Below are 23344 nucleotides of genomic sequence, written 5' to 3' on the forward strand. Positions count from 1 at the left end.
GAGGGAATTTAATGGAAATCTAGCGAATTTAGTAGAAAATTGTATTCGATTTCTGTCGAATTTTCTTTTAGTTTTTGGGTGATTCTATTTTCAAAATCCGTAGCTCATTTGTACGTGTTTTTTATGGAAATGTTCAATAGAAACGATTTTATAGAAAAATTCAGTAGAATTTCATGTTTCTGTGCAAATTTCTATTGAGACATTTTCTATAGAAATTCCTCAACATGAATTTCCCCTTTTTTTTTCACTATTTTCCGTCTTTTTTCATTCAATAAATCCAACAAGCAAAACTTGGAAAATTTTAACCGAGGAATTTCTATAGAAAATGTTTCAATAGAAAAATTGTATGGAAAGATCAAATTCTACTGAATTTTTCTGTGAAATAGTTTCTATTGAACATTTTCAATAAAAAAAAGTGCAGTAAAACTGCGAAATTCTTCAATAGAATCGGCCAAAAACTAATAGAATTTTTTTGCGAATTTTATTGAAATAAAAAAAATGTTCACTGGAGAATATTCTACAGAAAAAATCAATAGAATTTGATTTTTCTATGCAACTGATTCTATAGAGTTATTTTCTATAGAATTTCCTTGGTTCAAATTTCCATTTTTTTTCGTTCGTTTTATTGAATAAAAAGTAAAAAAATAGAGTAGAAAAAATAAAAAAATTCATGTCAAGGAATTCCTATAGAAAATGTCTAAAAAAAAAGTTGCGTAGAAAAATGAATTTCTACAGATTTTTTCTACAAAATATTTTCTACTGGACATTTTCAATAAAAAAAGGGCAGTAAAGCAGCGAAATTCTTCAACAGAATCAGCCAAAAAATACTAGACAAGTTCAATAGAATTGGCTAGGTCTCTCCACAAAATTTTTCCCCTCAGTTTTATGTCACAACTGCTCGTAATAATTCAATAAAATCCGCGATGATGTGCTCTGATGTAATTCGATATATCAAACGTTTCTCTGTCTAGTTCAAGAGGAGATTTATTCAACATGTCGTGAGAGGAAGACCCACTGACAAATGCAGCGTCCGACTTATTAAATCGCTAGGGCTTTTACGTTATCGTCAGCCTGACGGCGGCTAATTGCATTATCTCGATCTGAATTTGCGAGTTGTACTCCTCGGTTGGAGAATGGGCTAAAAAACATGAAAAAATTGCAAACCAAACTCGGAACTCGGGAATGTCTCATTTTTTAATGCAATGTAGAAATAATTAATAGTGAATCAGTTAATTATTAATTAATTAATTACCAAAATTTTTTTCGTAATACTACTCATCCCCAACATAATTCACCCATCAACGAAAACATTACGACATCAGTCACCTTTAATTAATCCTCAAATACCTCAGTAATGAGTGGAGCTACAGAAAAATCGCACACAATATTTTTTGCAGAAAATATCATCAGCTACAAAAAATCTCAGCTGATGTTTTCATCTAAAACCACTATTTTCCAAGATAATTCCATAAATATTAAGAAAAAAAATTATGTTTTCACTCGATCCGTTCTCCTCATAAAATAATCTTTAAAAAATTCATAACTCCATTGTTATTTTATCCGCAGCCTTCGCATACACCAAACAACGTAACGGCATTCATGAATTCCCACTGAATCATAAAAACAGTCGGAGAAAAACGCATTGTAAACAAGTGCATGACGCATCTTCAATTATCGATTGAAAGGGAAAAAGTAAATCACGCAAAGAGCGAATTCACCGGTATAATGCAGTAGTTACCGTACTATCGAAAAAAAAAAAATCACCGGGGATTTTCTCATCTCGCCACAATAAAATCTCATAAACTAATCCATTAGATACTCACGTAATAGCCGGGGGAAACCGTACGACTGTTATTGTCCTGTATGTGAATGCTCTGGTGACTCCAATAACTTTACGTAAACGTGTTAATTTGATTATTGACGGGTAATATTCTATCGCTGGAGTAGTACGGGTGATTGGTAACGTGCTTGTTCATCTCACCACGTGGGGTGGCATAATGTGTTTGTGGCTAGTAGGATCAGAGGATGATGACGAATCCTGAAGAGGAGGGGAACGAATAAACAAATGTATTTTTCATTCCCTGAGTTTTAATTTCATGATTAGAAAAATCATCAATTTTGTGATTGACACAATTTGGATAATCCTAAATCCTGATTTCTTGCTTCCTGATTCAAAATTTCGCAACTCCTAATTATGCAAATAGGTTTGTGAGGGAGAAGTGAAAGGAGAAACAAATCTATTCCTGAGTTTTTCATTTAGTGAATCTTAATTTTACGATCAGAAAAATTCTGAATTTTAATTTTATGATTAGGATAATCCTAATTTCCTATCTTCCTGATCCTGAATGTCTTGATTGCTAATGATGCAAATAGGGAGCGTAATGTGTTTGTGGATAATAGAATCAGAGGATGACGAATCCTAAAAAGGAGGGGAACGAATAAACAAATGTATTTTTTATTTTGTGAGTTCTAATTTCATGACTAGAAAAATCATAAATTTTACATTTCTGATTGTAAAAATTTTGATTGCGTAATTTGGATAATCCTAAATCCTGATTTTTTAGCTTCCTGATTCAACATTTCGCGGCTCCTAATCATGCAAATGAGAAGCATGAGTTTGTGAGGAAGAAGTGAAAGAATAACATATAATACCTATTCCTGACTTCGTAATTTTCTAAATCCTGATTCCTAAAAAATATGGATTAGGATTCGGATTTGTTAGGATACTGATTGTAATCCTAATTACCTAATCAAATGAGGAAAATCCTAATTCCCAAAATTGAAGAAATACGGAATAAGGATTAGGATTGCCTAGGATTAGGATCAATTAGGATTAGGATTGTAATTCTCAAAATTAAAACAATTCAATTCCCTTTCAGGAAAATCCTAATCCTACTTCCTAACAGTTTTCTTTCCTCTTCTTGCAATTCCTTTCTGAATTGCAATTTTCATTTTTTTACAATTCAAAAACTCGTAGGATTGACTAGGATTCGGATGTGTTAGAATTAGGATTGTAATCCCAATTACCTAATCTAATGAAAAAAATCCTAATTCTCAAAATTGAAGCAATCCGAAATAAGGATTAGGATTAGAATTGCCTAGGATTAGGATTAATTAGGATTAGGATTGTAATTTCCAAAGTTAAAACACCTTAATTCCTCTTTAGAAAAATCCTAATCCTATTTCTGAACAGTTTCCTTTCTTCTTCTTGCCATCCCCTCCTGAATTGCAATATTCATTTTTTGCGATTTTTTTCGGTTCAAAAAGTAAAACACTCCTCATGCAATGCGATCTGTGAACACATTCTCGAATTTTCGAAATAGATTTTTTCTCCTCAATACCCACATATTGGTGAGAAGGAACAAACGTGTTGTACACGTCCTTTGAGTGCCCCCGAGGCGATATAAGGCTCCTTACGCGACACCAGCCGCACTTGACCCATATCTTATTATGCTCGCAGCGTCCGGATGCGGTGCGAATCGCGTTGATCTTTTGGAGGTTATCAGACTCAATGTAATGTACATATGTAATACCCCGTTGATTTATATTTCGTTAGAACTCGATTCACTATTGAAGGAGTGAAACAATAGGGAAGAGGGAATAAATCGAGTGCTTCTTTAATCATCAATAACTCAAGATCGGCAGAGTGAAATTCACTAATTTTTTTTTTCATTTTGATTATATTTTTTCTGGGTTTCAAATGAGACCTGTTTTATCTCGATCGCATCATTTGGTCAGGAGATATTGATGATTTAAGAAGGTCCAGTCAACTTTCCAGATCAATTTTCATTGAATATCTCCGAATCTACTGAAGATAAATTAACAATTGAATAATAAATTTTGTAGTTGTTAAATTATCAATTAAAAAACAATTAACAATAAAAATTATTCAATAACAATTGAAAAATTTTTGTTTGTAAATTTTTTTTTTCAATTAATTTCGAAAAAAAATGTTCCGCATCATTTAATTAGGAGATACTAATGAGTTAAGAACGTGCACTCAACTCTGCAGATCAATTTTCATTGAATATCCTCGAGCCTATTGAAGATGAATTAACAATTAAACAAACAAATAAAATGAATCATCAAATAAAATGAACAATTAACAACATAAAATAATTGATTAACAAATTCTGTTGTTATAACAACGTCAAAACAAAAAAAAACGACACGAAAAATTTCTTTTAACATTTAATTAAACAATTGAATAATCAATTAATTTTTTTCGTAATAAAAAAATTAAAACAACGAAAAAAATGCGGAAAAAAATGCACTATTTGTCTTCAATCCTGAGATATTTGCAGATGCAACTGATCTATTCTCATCTCAAGTAAAATCCATTTATCCTATTCCCGCGCTCGACTCCTGTTTTATTCTGTTTATCATTATTTCTCTCAATTCCAAAGCATTCACTTTGTTATGCCCCGTCTAATCGTCTGGAATGATTAAATTGCAGTTGTCTACATAAAGTAACTATTTATTACGAAAATATTCTTCCGCAATGTAATATATTTATCCGTCTCGTGTACCCCCCCAGAGTTTTCATTCTTGATTTATCAATAGTCCGTGTATTATTCAATCCAGTTGGCCTTCGTACATTTGCACATCCTTCTTTTTCTCATATGAGAAAACATATCCTGGAGATTTCTCGGAACTTTTTGTGTTTTTACTATTTCATATTTTTCTCGATACTTTGACTGGCTCGTGGGTATATTATTCCATTTGTGTGACGTCAAAGTTTGATTCGAGATTCATCATATCTTCGAGTTTTATGAAATTTTCATGAGAGACTCATTGATAAATCATCTTATGAAGCATCTTGTAAAAATAAACATGATTATTCTCTATTTTTCTCAACAATGCCCATCAAACTCATTTATTTGGTTATTTACTTAATGAATTATTTCAGATGATATTCTAAACTGTTCTCTAAACATTCTCGATCGCGAAATAATTAAGAACCTAAATTTTATCGATTGATCAATGAAATGTAATAATGTCTCAGAATTATCAATAAACACTTCAATCAAGAACAGAAAAACAAAAATAATTAAAAATAAACATGATTATTCTACATTTTTTATTTTATTCCATAATTTCTTTAATTATTCCAAACCGTTTTTTATACTTTCTTCCTAAACTTTCTGATTCACGAAATAATTAATTCCATTTTATCGACTAAACTGATCAATCAAATGTAATAATTATTAAATGTAATAATAATTTACCTATTTGATTAATTATTGCAAACGATATTCTGATATTTTCTCTCTACACATTCTCATTTGCGAAATAATCAATCAATTACACTTTATCGATTGAACTGATCAATCAAACGTAATAATAATGTCTCAGAATGGTCAATAAACACTTCAATTAAAAAGAGAAAAACAAAAAATAATTTTAATGAACGATCGCGCGAAGGTCGAGCAGTTTAATGAAACGTTCACTCATAAATGTATTTTGTTGCAAATAAATAGATAAATAATTTATATCGTTCCAATCAATGGCTGATTCGAACCCAATAAAATCTTCCATTATCTGTGTTCATTAATTCTAGTTCAATAAAACAAACTTCGTTCCGCAACTGCTGGGGATCATAATCCTTCAATGAGGCAATTCCCTCCCCACGAGGTCATAACAAGTGGCTGATTGCAGGTTTTAGGCATCTGTTTGTGGTTTCTTTTAATGAATTAACTATTTCCCCCCTGAGAAATACAATTTTACTGTACTATTTTTAATTTTCTTTTTTTTTTTATATATTATATTATATATACTACAAAGAACAATTTTCCCACGAATGTCAAATCCGGTTTTTCATCACGATGTCTGGAAAGTGGGATTTTACTCCGCTTCGCGTGCGTAAAATTTTACTTTAGGCACTAGTGATGAAAAAACACTTTTACGCACTCGGAAAGAAATATACAATTTTTTTAGTTTAATATTTTTTATAAAATTCAATACTTTATGAATTCAATTTCCGTTACCTTTTCCCATCATCATTTTGGACCCAAGAATTGTTTAAAAAATGGGGTCAAAATTTTTTGAATTTCACTCTCTTGAGTTTTGAGTTATTGACCATTGAAGACAATCCATTCAGCCCTGCTTTCTCTCACGAAGATACTTAAATTCAAGGATAACTCGGGAAGATACAGTGCGAATTTCATAATGTTCGATCGCAGACAGTCCATTGAGACGATTATCTCGAGCTATGAATGAAGTAAATTCAGCAATTATTTCTTGAGTAATCGTTCAACAATGGATTTTCGAAGAAGATCCAGATATAGCTCGAACGGAGTTCAATGGATTGCGTTCAAGTATAACACGTTAATATTTTCTAGAGATATTTAAATAGATTGAGTGATTCGGGGGCGAATAAATCAGTTGGAAGTGTCTCGGGTTGATTCCCGGTCGAACTGTCTTTTTTTTTTCAGTGAAGTTGATTGCAAATTAATTAGAGGAAATTGTAAAAAAAAAACAACTTGATTGTTGCACGATTATGCAATTTTGTCACATGTTTTTAAAAGGATTTTTTTCGATACCAAAAAGTCAACAGATGTTTATTTTTTGGTATAACTTACTCAGCAATTGGATGATAATTTTTTTAATTGGAAAAAAATATCGGGAAATGCGATATTCTCTGAACTGAATTATTTTGCGTACATCAAAGATTTTTTTTTTAATTCTATTGGAGTTGCATTATCATTCTATTGAAATTCTGCCGGAAATTTGATTCGGTTTTTGCTTTAGAATGGAAGCCTTGTTTTTGACCGATTTTTCAATTTTCTAATTTTGATTGCAAATGCAATTTGAAATTAAAGTGAAATTGAAAAGAGAAAAAAATTTAATAGAAAAACCTATCGAATTCGTTAGAAAATTCTATTGAATTTCTATTAGTTTTTGGCCGATTCTATTGAAATGTTCAATGGAAAATATTCAGTAGAAAAAGTCAATAGACTTCAATTTTTCTATATAACTTATTGTACTGAGATATTTTCTATAGAATTTCCTCGGTTCAAATTTTCCAAGTTTTTTGTTTGATTTTCTTGATGAGAAGAAAAATAAAAATAAAATGAAAAAAACTTGGAAAATTTGAGTCGAGCAAATTCCATAGAAAATATATGAAAAGAATAAGTTGTATAGAAAAATCGAGTTCTGTTAACTTTTTCTATTGAATTTTTTCTATTGAACATGTCAATAGAAAGAGCCAAAAGCTAGAAAGTTTAATAGAAATCAATAGAATTTCCTAAAGAATTCTATAGGTTTTTCTATTAAACTGTTCCGTGCGTGATTCCCCCGATTTTATCAAAATTTTCGAGCAACCCCCGTCGCCGGTCGAAAAATCCCCGTAACCGGCCAGTTAACAACCTATAAATAACGTAACATTGGCCTCAGTGGTACGAGGATAGAGTGACTCTTGACCGGCATTCTGGAAGGTCGAAACCCCAGCCGAGGTCCTGGTGACCCTGCCACAAACCTCTGCCGGCTACCACAATTCCCCCAAGGAAGTTAAACGAGTCTAATACTCTCACGTAACTCGCGCCTTTCAAACCCACCACAATAATCACCATTACCCCCCAAACGATTATCGAGAAATGGAGGTGGTATGAACCTGGTGCGTCAAATGGTGGTGGAAGAGACTCTTCGTAGTGCAGGCGCAGGCGCACAACAGCCGGGGAAAGTACTTAAAGAGGTCTGAGGTAATTCAAATTGAAAGGCCACTGCCACCTCGACCGCCGAAGCTGTCTCTTCCAGCGACGGCCGTAAAATCGCAAAGAGGAGTAGCACATCCTCTGAAAAAACATTTCAGGTGTTGCAATTGAACGATGAAACCCTAGCAATTGAGTTGAGGTGAAGTGAAGTGACGAAAATTCATCGAATAAATCAAACCCCGAGAAGTCGTGAGAATGGATGATCAGTTGGAGATTCAGCGGGAGTCGTTGGACGCGGTGGGAAGTCTGTCGCATGTGCCGCCGCCGATGAAGAAATCGGACACTCGTGACAGCATATCATCAGTGGACAGTGATCTCAGCCTGTCCTTTGATCGTCGCGGTTCCAAAGGGGAGGAGGCTGACCTGTCGGACTGCAACAGCGGAACTGACGACAACGAGAGGCTCTCGGACTCTCAAACCCAGTGTGATAATAGCGTTAATAATCTCAAGGACACGGCAGACACCGCACCACCTGAGGCGCCAGGTGAGGAGCCGCAGGTCGCCGAAGACCCCCAGCAGGAGATCATAACGGTCAGCGACGATTTGGCGGAGAAGATAGCTGCGCAGGTGGAGTTCTACTTCTCCGACGACAACATCGTCAAGGACGCATTCCTCCTGAAGCACGTCAAGCGAAATAAGGAGGGCTATGTCTCCCTGAAGCTCATATCGAGCTTCAAAAGGGTGAAGCATCTCAGCAGAGATTGGCGGGTTGTTGGGGCGTCGCTCAGGGCCAAATCGACAAAGTTGCAGGTGAATGAACAGGGGACGAAGCTGCGGAGGCTCAATCCCCTGCCCCAGTATGATCAGACACTGCCGTCGAGGACTGTTGTTGCTGCTAGACTTCCGGTTGATAAAATAACGATTGAATCGGTCGCTGAATTGTTTGGCCAGTGCGGGGAAATTGCACTCATTAGAATTCTCAAACCCGGACATCCTGTACCAGCAGAGGTACAAAAACAAGTTATTCATTCTGTTATTTTTATGTTTCTGGGATTTGATTTATTTGCTGACGCGTTTAATGAGCCGTTTGGTTAATTTATTGATTTGTTTGTCGACAGATTCGTCAGGCCATTGCCAAGAAATCTGAGCTGGGAAGTGATGAGGAATGCGCGGTTATTGAGTTCACGGATTCGGCGGCGGCGAGGGCTGCGGTGGGGCTGTCTCTGGGGGAGGCGAAGATGTTTGAACTGCAGACGTCCGCCGGCGAGAAGAAACGGAAGCAGGCGATTCTCGTCAAGGAGGGACAGGGGCCGACGGTGAAGAAGAGCGGGGCCAGCAGAATTGCGGCGAGACAGAATGGATATAATTCTTCTAGCTGTCCCAGTGGGTCCGACGAGGAGGTCCGCAGCTCCAGGGCCGCTAGGGGCGGCAGGAGGACCGATTCCGGGGCCAAGAACGGGTTTACCGCCAGTGGACCACAACCCATACCCTATCAAGGTAATTGTTATGCACGAAATTTTACGGACGAATTTTTTCAGTTCATGGGAGATTTAACCCTAGTCTGGTCAACCCTACGCGGGGAAGTGCCGCCGACTTTGGTCACGTCCGCGGGGAAGTGCCGCCCTGTTATTTAGGCCCGAACGTTGCCAAATTCACTCTACACTGCCCGGGCGCGTTTAGCGAGTTTCCGGCAACGTCGCGTAACAGGCAATTTCATTCAACATGGGAAAAAATAATTCCTCTGTAAGGAAAAAATTGTTTTCTAAAGGAATTTCGAGAATTATGTTGTTCTGACACTACTCTAATTTTTTAGATACTTTAATTGGAAAAGTCAAATTTTTTTGCATTTTTCCGATCAGCCATTCAATGGCAATTCAAGAAAAACGACGGGCTGCGGCGTTTTCCTCATATGGTGACCAATCTAGGGTTAATGAAATGTCAATTTTTTTTGTTCAATGACTTGGGAATTTTTGAGAATATTTTTGAATGTGAACTCCAACATAGGCTATATGTGGGTTTAAATAAATAAATAAACCCCTTAAAAACGTCTCAAGGTCCGCCATCCCCGGAAGTCTGGCTTCCGCGTCGTTTCTCCGCGTGCGTGATAGGAGCGACAGACCAGCTGGAGAGTGGCCTCCTCGTGCGCCGTCTCTCAGGGTCCAGCTCGGACACCACCAACTACTCCAACTACTCCCGGCGGTTCTCCACCTGCTCCTCTGGCTCCGACACAGGCTACACCTCCCCCGTCCTCCACAATCCCCATCAGAATGCCCACAACAACCTCTACCCCCCGATGAACTACTGGTCGAATCAGTCGCGGAGGTACTCCTGCTGCGGCCCCAGCCAGTCACCGCCCTTCAACTACGGGAGTCCCAGTGGATTCTACCAGACGACGAGGAGAGGCTCCACCGACTGCGGGCCCTTCCTCAGGAGACTCTCCACCTGCAGCAGGGACTCCGGCTACGAGGCCACCAGGAGGCTCTCCTCGTGTTCCTCGTCTTCCGAGTCCTGCGGGGGCTTCAGGTCCCGCAGCAACAGTGGCTTCGTCCTCATGGCGCATCTGCCCGAGAACGTGACGAGGATGCCCTCAGGGCCCGATGGCACCAGAGGCTTCGGGAGGAACAACAATGGCGAGGGCAATACCAGTGTTCAGACCTGCGGTTGAACTGCCAATTTTCGTATTATTTTTATTAAGGATTTAGTTTATATTCGCTCAGTCATCAATCGTCATTTTGGAGCGGGGGAGAGGGGAGGGTAGAACTCGGTGGAACCGTCATTTGGAGGTGAGGTTTTGCTAAATGTCTCAAATGGGAGGGGATTTATTTTCTTTGTGCGAAAAAAAGTCGTGGACATTTTACATGACTTTTTCCGTGATTTTTTTAATTAAAAGAAAAGATAAATAGGGGAGGATGGGGTAAAATGGACACTGGACTTTTTTTAAATTAGTTATAACTCAGAAACTAATTTATCAATTGAGCTCAGTTTAGGCTCATTACAATGCGAAAGAAATGTTGTTTGCATTGAAAAAAAATTAATGAATTTCATCAGCATTTCAAGCTATCATTAACATTTTTAAAAAAGTCAAGTGTCCATTTTACTCCAACCTCCCCTAGAGGGGAACAAATCATGTCGAAGAATTTTTGTTGGAAATGTCGCAATAGAAGAACTTGCATAAAAGTATGAAATTCGGTATGAAATGAAACGGTTTAAGTCGAGTTATCTTCCAGTTGAGTTTTTTGGGATTATTTCCGAATCTAAGGGAGATAGCGCAATTTTTGTAATGACATTTGTTGTAGCTCTCAATCGGCTCTACAAAAAAGGTTGTAATAGAAATTGTGCTATCTCGCTTAGATTCCGAGATACTCATTAAAAACTGGTCAATAGTCAAAATTGAGTCAAAATTGGTACCGTTTTACCGCTTCGCTACTGAAATAGTTTTTATCGGAAATTTTCGCAACTCATCTGCGCGTTTTTTTAACAGAAATGTTGGTTAGAAAATAACTTGTAGAAAAAATCAATAGAATTCGATACTTCTATGCAACTTATTCTATTGAGATATTTTCTATGGAATTTCATCGGCTCAAATTTTTCAGTTTTTTCTGTTTGATTATTCTAGGAAGAGAAAATGAAACAGGAGTAGAAAAACTTGGAAAATTCATGTCGAAGAATTCTTATAGAAAATGTCACAATAGAAAAAGTTATATAAAACTACTAGATTCTATTTTTTTCTATAAAATGGTTTCTAGTGGAATTTTCCTATTAAAAAACGGGCAGTAAACCTGCAGAATTCTTCAATAGAATCGTCAAAAAAATTGTAGAATTGTCAATAGTACTTTTAACAGCTTGATATTTCTCTACAAAAAAACCCTCATAAAAATTTTGAAATAATCTCCCTCAGATTCAACAATATTTGACATTTTACCACTCCATTACTGATTTTTTCATCTTCAGAATCATTTGTATTTATTCCCTAGTCTAGGAAATCGCGTGAAATTAAGAATTCTCCATTAATTTTTCTGTTTAATGCAAATATTGTGAAGGAAATTGAGTGAATTTTCTAGTTGTGACTTGGAGTTTGAGCATTTATTATAAGTGAATTTTCTGGTATGTGATAACAGTCGCTCAGACGCTTGGAATTGTACGAGTGAATTTATTTGTGTGGTTTTATTTGTATATAATATTCATGTTTTAATAGATATATCTATAGCCCTGTGGAAATGATCATGTAGTCTAGGAAATAATGTATTATGAGACGTAGGTTTTTTATGGATTGATGGAGGATGAACATTTTGAAATAAATCCAGGTTGAGAAGTGCCTTTGATGGGATTTTATTCACGACTTTTATTTCCTTATTTCGTATCGTAGTCGCGGATTGTTTTGATTATTCATGAAAGCGTCTAATACGATTTTGAGAGTTGAGAATTGTGTCTTGGCAACCGGGGAAATGCCAGGAGTCTGTTGGGATAAATTCTTGTTCCAAAATAAAAATTACTAAAATCATTTATATTTATATTTTTTTCTTGAGAGGATAACTTTAATAAAATTTCATTTCTTAAAGGGACCTCTTGTCAGCGAATTGATAAAATGGTTGAGCAGAATTAAAATGGATGGATGATACCAGGAAGTGAGGCAAAAATGTTCTTTGAATAATTTATTTTTTTCAAAATATAGGTTATTGAAAATATGAACTATTCCATGTTCTCTTAATTTTGAGTGGATAGTTTGAGTACAATTTCATCCCAGCAAACAGTATGTCGACAATTTGTGGACAAATTGCCGGTGTCCTGTTAAATTTTAGATGGCACTGGCACAATCTGTTTTCTGGGATTCTTCAAGAATCGTGTCGCAATCTAAATAATATTCTTGTCAGTGTATTATTAAGAAATGCGAATGGTGTTATGGAAAGCTAAGCAGCGTTGAGTGTGGTTACTAAGTGGATGGGTGTTCTGTTGACAGGGTCAAAATATCTTTCTTTGAATAAATTTTTTTTCCAAAATAAAAATTACTAAAAACAATTACATTTCTATTTTCTTTTTTTTGAGATGGTAACTTTAATAAAGTTTAATTTTTTAAGAATCGTGTTCTCTTGAGTCAGTGGATTCATAACAACATTTAAGCTGAGATAATTATAGTAGACATGGGAATCACATTGGGACAGAAGAAGTCCCGGTGTAAACGGTAAACGGCTCCTTTGATCCCCCCAATCAGCGCATTGTTGACGAAACCAGTCGGTAAAGAAAATCCCAACCCAATTGTTGAGTTGAGGTTATCCCAGTCATAAGCAATAGATTGCCTTCATCTCCCCCTGAAGCAATTTTTTACTTAAAAATCAGTGTTATAAGTGATAAATTCTAAGTAATGTCTCCATCCAAAAGTGATAAACTCGCCAACGGCTCAAAATCAGAGCTGAGTATATGGACGCGTGCCATAACTGCCAACTCAGAGTGGCCTGACAAGGTAAACATAACCTCGTACACTTGACTCCAAATTTATTTCACCGAGTTTTTACGAAATATGAATTAATGGGGGGGAATTGATGGTTTTAGGAGGAATTTCTCGATGTTATCTACTGGAGTCGACAGGTCATAGGGTTGATCATTGGAATTGCATGGGGGATAATCCCCCTCAAAGGCTTTGTTGCATTGTTGCTGTCAGTATCTATATTATGGATCACGAACGAAGAAATTTCACAGAAAAACCTAGCGAATTCTATTGGATTTCTATTGAATAATTTCACAGCTTTGCTGCGCGACTTTTTTTATAGAAAATGTCCAGTGGAAACAATTTTATAGAAAACATCAGTAGAATTTCATTTTTATATTGAGAAATTCTCTATACGAATTCCTCGACACGAATTTTCTGTTTTTTTTTCACTCAATTTTTTTTTCTCTTTAAAGAAAAAGTTGAAAAAACTTGGAAATTTCTACAGAAAATGTTTCATTGCAATATTTTCCATTGAATATTTCTATTGACAAAAAGGTGCAGATAAGCTGCGAAATTATACAACAGAAAAGCTTAAAAATTAATAGAAAGTTGAATAAAAATCCAATCTAATTTTCCAATAAATTCGCTAGGTTTTTCAATGGAATTTTTTCGTACGGGACATTTGACAAACAATCGGAATTTTTCTCAGATTTTTTATAAAGTTAATTTGAATTCTTGCAGATTTGTTGTTGTTAATGCTGGAATAACGTATTTGTACATTAGTAATTTCCAACAAATTGATGAGGAGGAATTTGGGGGCATCTGGGAATTGACGAAGGAAGGATTTATGACGTCTTTTGCAGGATTTTTGGTAATCAATCGTGCCCTCCTTAACAGTTTCAGAATTTATTAAGAGAACTTTTTGAAACTCTTGAAATCCTTTACAAAAAAAGTATTGATGGATTTTTTTAAAGCCCTTCTTTCAATTTTTTAAAATGAAATATGCAATAGAAACTATTTTATCAAAAAAGTCAATAGAATTGAATCTTTCTATACAACTTATTCTATTGAAAATTTTTTTGTAACAGTTCCTTGACATGAATTTTCCAAGTTCTTTAGTTCAATTTTTTCAATGCAGAGAAAATAGATAGAGTGGAAAAAACATGGAAATTGATGCTGAAGAATTTTATAAAAAATATCTCAAATAAATAATTTGAATAGAAAGATCAAATTCAGTAATTTTTTTCGCGCCTGAATTCTTTATTCATTTTCTAAATTATTCTCTACAAAAAAGTTTTTCCTGACATTTAAAATTCTATTTCAACAATTACAACAATTCAACATATTTACCTTTTTTGTATTGAATTTCACTCTTTAAATCAATTTAATTAATTGGATTTGGTCGCATTCCAGGTGACTTGGATAATAATATACTCCGGATTACACTTCGAATGACATAAAGTCTCAGGAACAAATTTCCTACTCATGAATTCCTCATAATATGCAGACTTGAGCACATGGATTCACCCACTCTGCATTTTCAATACTGTACATATGTATCTCAGATCCTCGCTCAGCGTCTCCATATTGTTATCCAATAATTTTCATTTTATTTCTTGTCGATTGAACATTTAAAACGTTTTGAACAAAATAAAACACAAATTTATTGATTAATCGATGGTGTTGTTCAATGTTGAAGACAAATGGGTCTCCCTTCCCCTATTTTTCTTAATAAGTGAATGAAATTTATGAATTTTTATTCTTATTTTAAGCTACACAAAAATTTTTTTTCTTGCAATAAATTTTGTTCAAAATTAAAAAAAGAAAATTATCTCTTTTTATCAAAATTATTATAATAAACCCTAGAGACTTCTGCTTTAAGATTCAAACTTCACTTGTTGTCGACTCCATCATAAAAAGATCTCTTTGTTTTGTTTTAATGAACCGTTCCCATAATTCAATTGGTATTGTGTCATTTATTGAGAAGAATCACCAACAAATTCGTTCATGTCCTGAAATCGCAGAGAATTCATTAATTTCCATTGAACTTTCCCCAATCTCCATTGAACTTTCCTCAATCGTCAATCAACCATCTCTTCTTATCCCAAAATAAATGGGCAAAAAATTGAAACCATCCAAACGCAATTGATTTATAACACATTTTTTATTACAAAATGAAAGGGCAACAAATAGTTCATCCAAACATTTCACTTATAGTACATTTTTCATTACAAAATGAAAGCACAACAAACAGTTCATCCAATCATGAGTCGTTTTCTCCCTCGAGCCCTCACATCCTCATACTTGGCGACAATTTCCCTCCTCTGTTTATCGTCCACATGTCCCTGATAACTATTCATAATTACCGAGAACAATCCCGGCACTTGCGAATGAGAACTCAATAACGAGCGTTCAAGAACGTATAAATCCACAGCCTTGTCTTCAGCGGTCGAATCAATTCTCGCTAGGCCAAAGTCGATGAAAATGAAGGCATCGTTTCGCGTCACCTCCCCCTCAATCAGTTCATTTTTCACGAGAATGTTGGATGTGGTCAGATCACCGTGGATGAGATGCTTCGAGTGGAGTTTGGCTATCAATACTCCCAGAGACTCGCCGAGGCCATTCATCCAGATTTTCTCATCAATTTTGTTTTCAATCTTCGTGTCTATGTGGAGTTTCAGGGGTATCGCGTTATTTATGTACTCCATGTAGATGGAGCGCTCTTCTAGGTCTACGTAGAAGATTGTGGGAGTGGAAACTCCTGGAAAAATCGTTATCATGTCGGAGCTGGATGATCTAGTGGTGGAATCAGTTTTAATCAGACTTCAGTTTTTTATTCATTAAAACTTCAATTTTTCATTCATCAAAAACTTCACTTTTTTATGAATATCTGGGGACTGAACGAGATGGCAGACGATTTATAATATTTCTTTTCTGGAAATGGAAGGGAGAGGGCAGGAGATTTATAACTTTCTTTTTCGTTAAAGAAAGGCGAGAGCTGCGAGGAAGTCCCCCACGATAATTTTTCATTTCCATTAAATTGAGATTGTTTTGGAGCAGAAGGATTTTTTTTTTTGAATAATCCATTTTTTAACTCGAAAATATTAAATTAATGATTCCTGGGAAAATAACTATTCCAAAATTGCTAAAAATTTCATTTATTTATATGTAAATCGTTTTATTACGGATGTTCGGTGAAATATTTGGAATCTGTCATATATTTTATTTGTCCTGTATCTTTTATTTGCTTAATCATCTTGGTTATTAGTGGTTTCCAAGGTCTACTTTCCCGGTTTTTCTTATTCATTTATTATAATTTATAAAATTGCATAATAATAATCCGTTAAATTTTTTAGTCTCCACTTCTCAATTTCCGTCATTAATTCTTCCATCGCCCGAAAAAAAATCTATTCCAAAACTTTCCGTAGACATTGAATAATTAATTTATTACTCCTTCCCGCCCACTTTTTCCATCACCCAAATGAGATGTCAAACAAATTTAGTTTTGTGTTTGTTTTGATCACAAAGAAAAAGCACTTTTTATTGATCTTTAACACAATTGTTACAGATCATGATCTTCACACAATTTAACCTCTTGTGAATTAAGAAAAAACAAAAAATAATAAATTAAGCGCAATTAAATTAATCTAACTGTGAAGACGGAAATGAAAATAAAATGAAATAGTATAAATTAATCTAGTGACGAATTAAAGTGATAATTCACCTGCTATTTTAGCTCGAACGATAGCTCGACTCTCATTCTTCACCCGCTCCTTGCTCAACGCCTCGTCAAGATCCGGATGTCTGTAAGTCTTCTTGAACCTCTCTTTGACAAGTGTTTCCCTCCCCAAGTAAGAGCCCTTGTAAATTCGCGCTTCAGCGCCTTGTGCGATGAGCTCAAAGCCCTCGCGAACCATTTCCCCCGGATTCCTACCCCAATTAACTCAATCAACTAAATAATAGATTATTAAAAATAATAGATTATTAAATTGACTCAATTAATTAAATCATCCAATATCCCGGAGAATCCATCAATCAATAAATTATTTATGAAATCATGAAATTGTGAGGATGCAAAACCCACGAGTAAACAAAACACGGCACGTGGTTATGTTTTAGCGAGTGTTTCCATTGACACGAGTGGACGGGCGAGTGTTTCCAATTAGCGTCACTCTTCATCATGCGTCCCACTTTATGCGCAGTAGCGCTAGCAGATAGTAATAATAGTACTCGCGACGTGCAGCGTGTACACACGAAACAAAACACACGAAAAAATAAAAATAAAAAGTTTATAAACTCTAAAAATTGACGGAAAATTCAAATTTCGAGGATGCACTCCTGAATTTCACGTTCAGACACTAAAAAAATTGCTGAATCTCGGGGATCGGAGGAGATAAAAGTGAAAAATCACTGGAGAACTCGATCATTACTAGCGCTAGCGACACAGTCGCGCGAGCGGTTTCATCCCCATGGTTACGAGAATTGTTTCCGAATGTAAAATTTTTTTTTTCTAAAAAAAGTGACTTTAATTTTATAATCATTACAATCGACTCCCACTGTTAATCAGAACATCCTGATTGAAAAATAACGGTCAATCAGTTGAAAAAGGGATAAACAGCCCGTAAAACCTAGAAGTGGGACGACCGCAAAAACAGAACATCATTTGTTGACGGCTATCGCTGACGTGCGGTTTTACGTTGCCGAAGATGAAGGAGGTGGATTGCACGGTCGACGTTACTCGGTTAATAGCGGAAATGCACAAGCGACCGGCACTGTGGAACCAGAAACACGTGCTGTATCACAATCGGGAAGTTACGAATCGAATGTGGATCGAGCTGTCGGCGATACTGAATGTTCAGAGTAAGGTTATATTCTTTAGTTGTGTTTGTTTCGTTTTTATTATTACGTTGGGATGAAGAGCGAGATTGGGTACTTGGGGAAGAGCACAAATTCTTTTCAGGGGTTTCCGCAGTGGGGGAGGTTGGGGCAAAACGGACACTTTTGACACTTAAAACAACTTTAAATAAGTCAGAATTTGTCAATAGAATCCGCCAAAAGCCCAATAGCAATCTACACGGAGCGAAATATTCAAGAAAAATTACGGAACATTTCACGTAATCCGCAAGCGAGAATCGTTTTCAGTGAATTTCTATAGCAATATAAGAGAATAATTCTGAAACATTTAGTAAATTTTCGGATTTGTCACCGAAAAAATACGAAAAAGTCACGTAATTTTTCTGGAAGTTGTAAAATCTAACAGAAACTTCNCACGGAGAGAAATATTCAAGAAAAATTACGGAACATTTCACGTAATCCGCAAGCGAGAATCGTTTTCAGTGAATTTCTATAGCAATATAAGAGAATAATTCTGAAACATTTAGTAAATTTTCGGGTCTGTCACCGAAAAAATACGAAAAAGTCACGTAATTTTTCTGGAAGTTGTAAAATCTAACAGAAACTTCAAGACTTATTATGCCTCAGAAGATGAAAATTCTTGGATGTTTAAGAATTTTTACGAAAAGTTCCGGAAAAATTACGGAACGTGTTGTTGAAATCTCCCCCTCACGGTGACTCATGGCTAGCCGTGAGGCGTCGGACGGATGAGTAATTTTTACGGAACAGATCGTAGAATTTACGTGACGATTGACACTTTTTATTGAATTTTACTTCGCTCCCAGATTACGTTTCGAAACGTAATTTTCATCACGCTGTGACGAAAAGTGAACTTTTCGGCGAGATTGGGTACTTGGGGAAGAGCACAAATTCTTTTCAGGGGTCTCCGACACTTTTGACACTTAAAACAACTTTAAATAAGTCTGAATTTGTCAATAGAATCCGCCAAAAGCCCAATAGCAATCTACAGTGAGAGAAATATTCACGAAAAATTACGGAACATTTCACGAAATCCGCAAGCGAGAATCGTTTTCAGTGAATTTCTATAGCAATATAAGAGAATAATTCTGAAACATTTAGTAAATTTTCGGGTCTGTCACCGAAAAAATACGAAAAAGTCACGTAATTTTTCTGGAAGTTGTAAAATCTAACAGAAACTTCAAGACTTATTATGCCTCAGAACATGAAAATTCTTGGATGTTTAAGAATTTTTACGAAAAGTTCCGGAAAAATTACGGAACGTGTTGTTAAAATCTCCCCCTCACGGTGACTCATGGATAGCCGTGAGGCGTCGGACGGATGAGTAATTTTTACGGAACAGATCGTAGAATTTACGTGACGATTGACACTTTTTATTGCATTTTACTTCGCTCCCAGATTACGTTTCGAAACGTAATTTTCATCACAATGTGGCGGAAATTGGACTTTTAGGCACGCGGAGCCTAAAAATATTGTTCGTAACTCGTGAAAAAATGTTTTTTAGCTCGTAGGATTATATCACTCGCCTTCGGCTCGTGATATAAACCTCCCACTCGCCAAAAAACACTTTTTTGCACTCGTTACGAAATATACTATTTTACGTCTTTTTTCTGGTAATTTTTATTGAATATTTCTCATGGCCGCCGCGTCACTCAGCGTCACCCACGTGGTAGTGATTGAAGTTGTGAAGGGGAGCATCGATTGCGGCTCGGGCGACACTGGCCAGTCCCATACGCGGTGTGACTGAGCGTCACGCGGATGGCATAACCAAGCCTGCGTCACTTACCTTAAAAATAGTCGTTACAGTGACATAACCGTTCATGTCAGACTGGCAATCGAGTCGATCGACGCCGCGAATAAATAATACAATCGCGATTATGGAGGAGAACCGGGGGGCAGGTGTGAGGGAATTCCCCGTGGAAATCTCTCTGAACAGCCCCAACTGGACGCCATTGCAAGTCGTCCCGAGGCGAACACCCAAAACTGGGGCCGAACGGATGAGAGCGTGCCGCGCGCGGAAGAGACTATTGGCTGCGGGAATTAATCCCGAGGTTTTGGAGGCTGATGATGCCTTGAGAGCCGCATTGTACCTGCCGTCGAGTTCCCGACAGCCGTCAAAAAGTGGGGCTGAACGCATGAGAGCGTTGAGAGAGCGTAAAAGAAAATTAAAAAGTCGCGAGGATGATGAGGAAGCTGGAACAATTCCAAATACTCCGTCCACTGAAGACGAGACCAATTTTCAGGCGGATTTCGAACCTGTCCCGGAGATCAAGAAAGAGCCAGAAACCGAAATAGAACTAGAATCTCCGGGGAGTCACGATAGGATCAGTACCGAATGTGACTTAGGTGACATGAACGGTATTGCGCATAACACGTTTAAAAAAATTCATAGAAAAACCTGGCGAATTCGCTAGATAATTCTGGGGATTTCCGTTGAACTTTCTATTGGTTTTTGGCTGATTCTGTCGGAATGTGCAATAGAAAATATTTTTTTTTATAGAAAAAGTTGAGAGAATTCGATTCTTCTATACAACTCATTCGAAATGACTTGATCAATTTTTATTATTTGGACATCACAAATTTCATCACCTCAAATCAACAAATGACCGCAGAGGCCAATAGCTACGAAACAATATAGAAATCCAATAGAATTGTCTAGACAATCGAATTCGCTAGACAATTCTATTGAATTTATATTGAACTTTATATTATTATTATTTATTTATTTATGCAATTATTATTTATTTATTATATTATATTATTTATATATGATATATATGATATATTATATATTATTATAATATTATATTATTATTATTTATTTATTTATTAAATGAATTTTTACGTTCATCATCGAAAAATGAAGAGGAATTGATAACTATTGAAGAATACAACGAAAAGCTAGTGGTCTGACATAGAAGTAGAGTGAAGAAAGATGGAGACAGATACTCTATCATGCACAGAAACTAATAAATTTTTGAAGAGAGCGTATTGAGGCATTTAACCACGTATGAAAAAATTTAATAGAAAAACCTAACAAATGCGCTAGACAATTCTATTTGATTTCTATTGAACTTTTTATTAGATTTTGGCATATTCTATTGAAGTATTCTATAGAAAAGTCAGTGAAATTAGACTTTTCTGCACAACTTAGTCTATTGAGATATTTTTTATCAAATTTCTTTGGCTCAATTTTCCAAGTTTTTTTGTTCGATCTTCTCGATGAAAAGAAAAGAAAAATGGAAGGAAAAAAACTTGGAAAATTTGAGCCGAGAAAATTCTGTAGAAAATATCTCAACAGAATAAGTTGTATAGAAAAATCGAATTCAATTGACTTTTTCAATGGAATATTTATCATTAAACATTTCTATTAAAAAATACAATTCCCTAAATTTTTCTACGATATTTTTTGTACGTGAAGTAGCCAAACCAATTTCCGAAATCATAACAGGCAACGGTGGAAAAAATAGTGAGCATTCTTGCTGGCGTCTGAATTGCAATGAAATCGGTAGCGAAGCGTAAAACAATTCAATTCGATTTTGACCACTAGTCATTTTCAATGAATATCTCGGAATCTAAGGCAGATAGCAAAATTTTTGTTGGAACCTTTTTCATAGAGCGAATTAAGAGCTACAACAAATGTGATTACGAAAATTTCGCTATCTCTCTTGGATTCGGAAATATTCCTCAAAAACTCAACTGGGAGATAAGCCGGCTTTACCACTTCGCTACTGAATTGTTTTACCGCTTCGCTGCTGGAATGTCTCACGTACATTGCACATCCTTATTGGAAACTTGAACTTGAACGTGAACTGATCGACTTTCCTCTTCTCAACTTTCCAGAGCCATATCTCAAAACAAAATGGAAAGGCCTGAGGGACAGGTTCAGGTATGAGATGAAGAAAGACATTCTCTACCGGAAGACGGCAGACCCGAAGAACAAGCCGACTTGGAGGCACTACAAGGACCTTCAGTTTCTGAAGGAGCAGATGCTCCCGAAGCCGCCGATCTCGGACCGTTCGGGTCGATGGGAATTCGTGGATCCTCTGACCCTGAGCGTTCGTTCATCGACTGTTCAAACTTCTGGAAAGAAGACCAAGAGGACGAAGATCAGGGGCGCTGCATCAGCCTCTGGGACTGCCGACGGTGATAGTGAGGACGTCAACTTCATCGATGTCAAGGAAGAACCGGAGTTCGTACCTGATGAGGTTGAGGAGAATGGAGAGGAGGATGAGGACGAGGACTTTGATAAAGGCTTTACGAGTTGCGAGGACTCTAACAGAACCTCTGAGAAACAGAATGGGGAGGGAATGGGTTCGACGAATGACGTTAGTAATGAAAATACCAGTGGAGAGTCTTGGGTTGACCCCGTGGAAACGAGTGGCCAGCTTGATGACAATTACCATTTTCTCATGAGTCTATTACCTCACATTCAGAAGCTATCGGGGGAGCGGCAAATGTTGCTGAGGATGCAGATACAGGAGATGGTTTATAAAGAAGTGTATAAGAAATGAATGAAGTCATTGTTGAGGAGAAATACTAGAGAAATTGTGAACGAGAATGTGATTTTTTTGCATGAAGATGGGAAATGTACATAATGTGAAGAATGTGTTTGAAGAGTTGGGGATTTTCTTTTTTTGGTTATGGCAAGGCGGATATTCAATTTTTATTTTGTGTTAAAAAGTGACTTCACATGAGAATTTGAGAATAAAAGGAATTTGCGAAGACTCTAATGAACTTTTTGAAAATCCGAATGGGGAGGAACTGATTCGACGAATGATATTAGTAATGAGAATACCAGTGGAGAGTCTTGGGTGGACCCCATGGAAATGAGTGGCTAGTTTGATGACAATTACCACTTTCTCATGAGTGGCAAATGTACATAATGTGAAGAATGTGTTTGAAGAGTTGGGGATTTTCTTTTTTTTGTTATGGCAAGACGAATATTCAATTTTTATTTTGTGTTAAAAAGTGATTTCACATGAGAATTTGAGAATATAAGGAGTTTGCGAAGACATTTGTAAGGAAGCGTATAATAAATGAATGAAGTAATATTGAGGAGAACTACTAGAGAAATTATGAGCAGGAAAATGATTTTTTTTAATGAAAATGGGAAATGTTCACGACGTGATGATTATGTGTTTGAACTCCAAGATATTATTGTTAAATGAATATGTGGAGGGGGGGGGGGAATGAAGAACTGACGCGGAATTAATGAATCATTTTGATGATTGCATTAGCATTTCTTTCTCATGATCGAGACATTCAGCACGTTCTGCGGAACATGAAAATGCAAGTGTGAATATCAGAACTATTCAATAAATATATTTTATGAGCGATTACATTATTTTTCGAACCCTCCCCCAGAAATTCCATGAATGATAGCTATTTTAAA

General features: G+C 36.2%; 4 protein-coding genes across 6 annotated transcripts; 3 read left to right on the forward strand and 1 right to left on the reverse strand.

Annotated features, from left to right (window-relative positions):
- Positions 1–7729: 7729 nt before the first annotated feature.
- Positions 7730–10581, forward strand: LOC107048978 (la-related protein 6). The gene is made up of 3 exons (XM_015272477.1): positions 7730–8660; positions 8771–9149; positions 9707–10581. The coding sequence occupies exons 1-3, from the start codon at positions 7908–7910 to the stop codon at positions 10315–10317; spliced, it is 1743 nt and encodes a 580-aa protein (XP_015127963.1). The 5' UTR covers positions 7730–7907; the 3' UTR covers positions 10318–10581.
- Positions 10582–12770: 2189 nt separating this feature from the next.
- Positions 12771–14751, forward strand: LOC107035418 (uncharacterized protein RAB5IF homolog). The gene is made up of 4 exons (XM_015252795.2): positions 12771–13110; positions 13200–13303; positions 13819–13948; positions 14491–14751. The coding sequence occupies exons 1-4, from the start codon at positions 13012–13014 to the stop codon at positions 14530–14532; spliced, it is 375 nt and encodes a 124-aa protein (XP_015108281.1). The 5' UTR covers positions 12771–13011; the 3' UTR covers positions 14533–14751.
- Positions 14752–15222: 471 nt separating this feature from the next.
- Positions 15223–19954, reverse strand: LOC107035417 (EKC/KEOPS complex subunit TP53RK). Of its 2 annotated transcripts, XM_029126858.1 has the most exons (3): positions 19736–19954; positions 16802–17007; positions 15223–15838 (listed from the first exon to the last, which is right to left on the reverse strand). In XM_029126858.1, the coding sequence occupies exons 2-3, from the start codon at positions 16992–16994 to the stop codon at positions 15333–15335; spliced, it is 699 nt and encodes a 232-aa protein (XP_028982691.1). In that variant the 5' UTR covers positions 16995–17007; positions 19736–19954; the 3' UTR covers positions 15223–15332. The 2 variants fall into 2 exon arrangements, with proteins under 2 accessions (XP_028982691.1, XP_015108280.1); XM_015252794.2 differs by lacking the exon at positions 19736–19954 and having other exon boundaries at positions 16802–17810.
- On the forward strand, positions 17291–23288 carry LOC107035416. 2 transcript variants are annotated; one of them, XM_029126857.1, is made up of 3 exons: positions 17291–17571; positions 17645–17937; positions 21793–23288. In XM_029126857.1, the coding sequence occupies exons 2-3, from the start codon at positions 17784–17786 to the stop codon at positions 22461–22463; spliced, it is 825 nt and encodes a 274-aa protein (XP_028982690.1). In that variant the 5' UTR covers positions 17291–17571; positions 17645–17783; the 3' UTR covers positions 22464–23288. The 2 variants fall into 2 exon arrangements, with proteins under 2 accessions (XP_028982690.1, XP_015108278.1); XM_015252792.2 differs by lacking the exons at positions 17291–17571; positions 17645–17937 and adding an exon at positions 19672–20307.
- The last annotated feature ends 56 nt before the right edge of the window (positions 23289–23344 follow it).

The sequence above is a fragment of the Diachasma alloeum genome, unplaced genomic scaffold (assembly GCF_001412515.2).
Source record: "Diachasma alloeum isolate Michigan unplaced genomic scaffold, Dall2.0 Dall_scaffold_00198, whole genome shotgun sequence".
NCBI lineage: Eukaryota > Metazoa > Arthropoda > Insecta > Hymenoptera > Braconidae > Diachasma > Diachasma alloeum.

Bases quoted from the DNA above. Each gene is read 5' to 3' on its own strand.
- LOC107048978 (XM_015272477.1), top strand. From the start codon at position 7,908: ATGGATGATCAGTTGGAGATTCAGCGGGAGTCGTTGGACGCGGTGGGA. The intron at 8,661-8,770 runs GTACAAAAACAA...GTTTGTCGACAG, and splicing joins GACATCCTGTACCAGCAGAG to ATTCGTCAGGCCATTGCCAA. The intron at 9,150-9,706 runs GTAATTGTTATG...AAACGTCTCAAG, and splicing joins ACAACCCATACCCTATCAAG to GTCCGCCATCCCCGGAAGTC.
- LOC107035418 (XM_015252795.2), top strand. From the start codon at position 13,012: ATGTCTCCATCCAAAAGTGATAAACTCGCCAACGGCTCAAAATCAGAG. The intron at 13,111-13,199 runs GTAAACATAACC...TGATGGTTTTAG, and splicing joins ACTCAGAGTGGCCTGACAAG to GAGGAATTTCTCGATGTTAT. The intron at 13,949-14,490 runs GTAATCAATCGT...GTCGCATTCCAG, and splicing joins CGTCTTTTGCAGGATTTTTG to GTGACTTGGATAATAATATA.
- LOC107035417 (XM_029126858.1), bottom strand. From the start codon at position 16,994: ATGGTTCGCGAGGGCTTTGAGCTCATCGCACAAGGCGCTGAAGCGCGA. The intron at 15,839-16,801 runs GTGAATTATCAC...CGATTTTTCCAG, and splicing joins CGTTCGAGCTAAAATAGCAG to GAGTTTCCACTCCCACAATC.
- LOC107035416 (XM_015252792.2), top strand. From the start codon at position 19,770: ATGTCAGACTGGCAATCGAGTCGATCGACGCCGCGAATAAATAATACA. The intron at 20,308-21,792 runs GTATTGCGCATA...TCAACTTTCCAG, and splicing joins TGACTTAGGTGACATGAACG to AGCCATATCTCAAAACAAAA.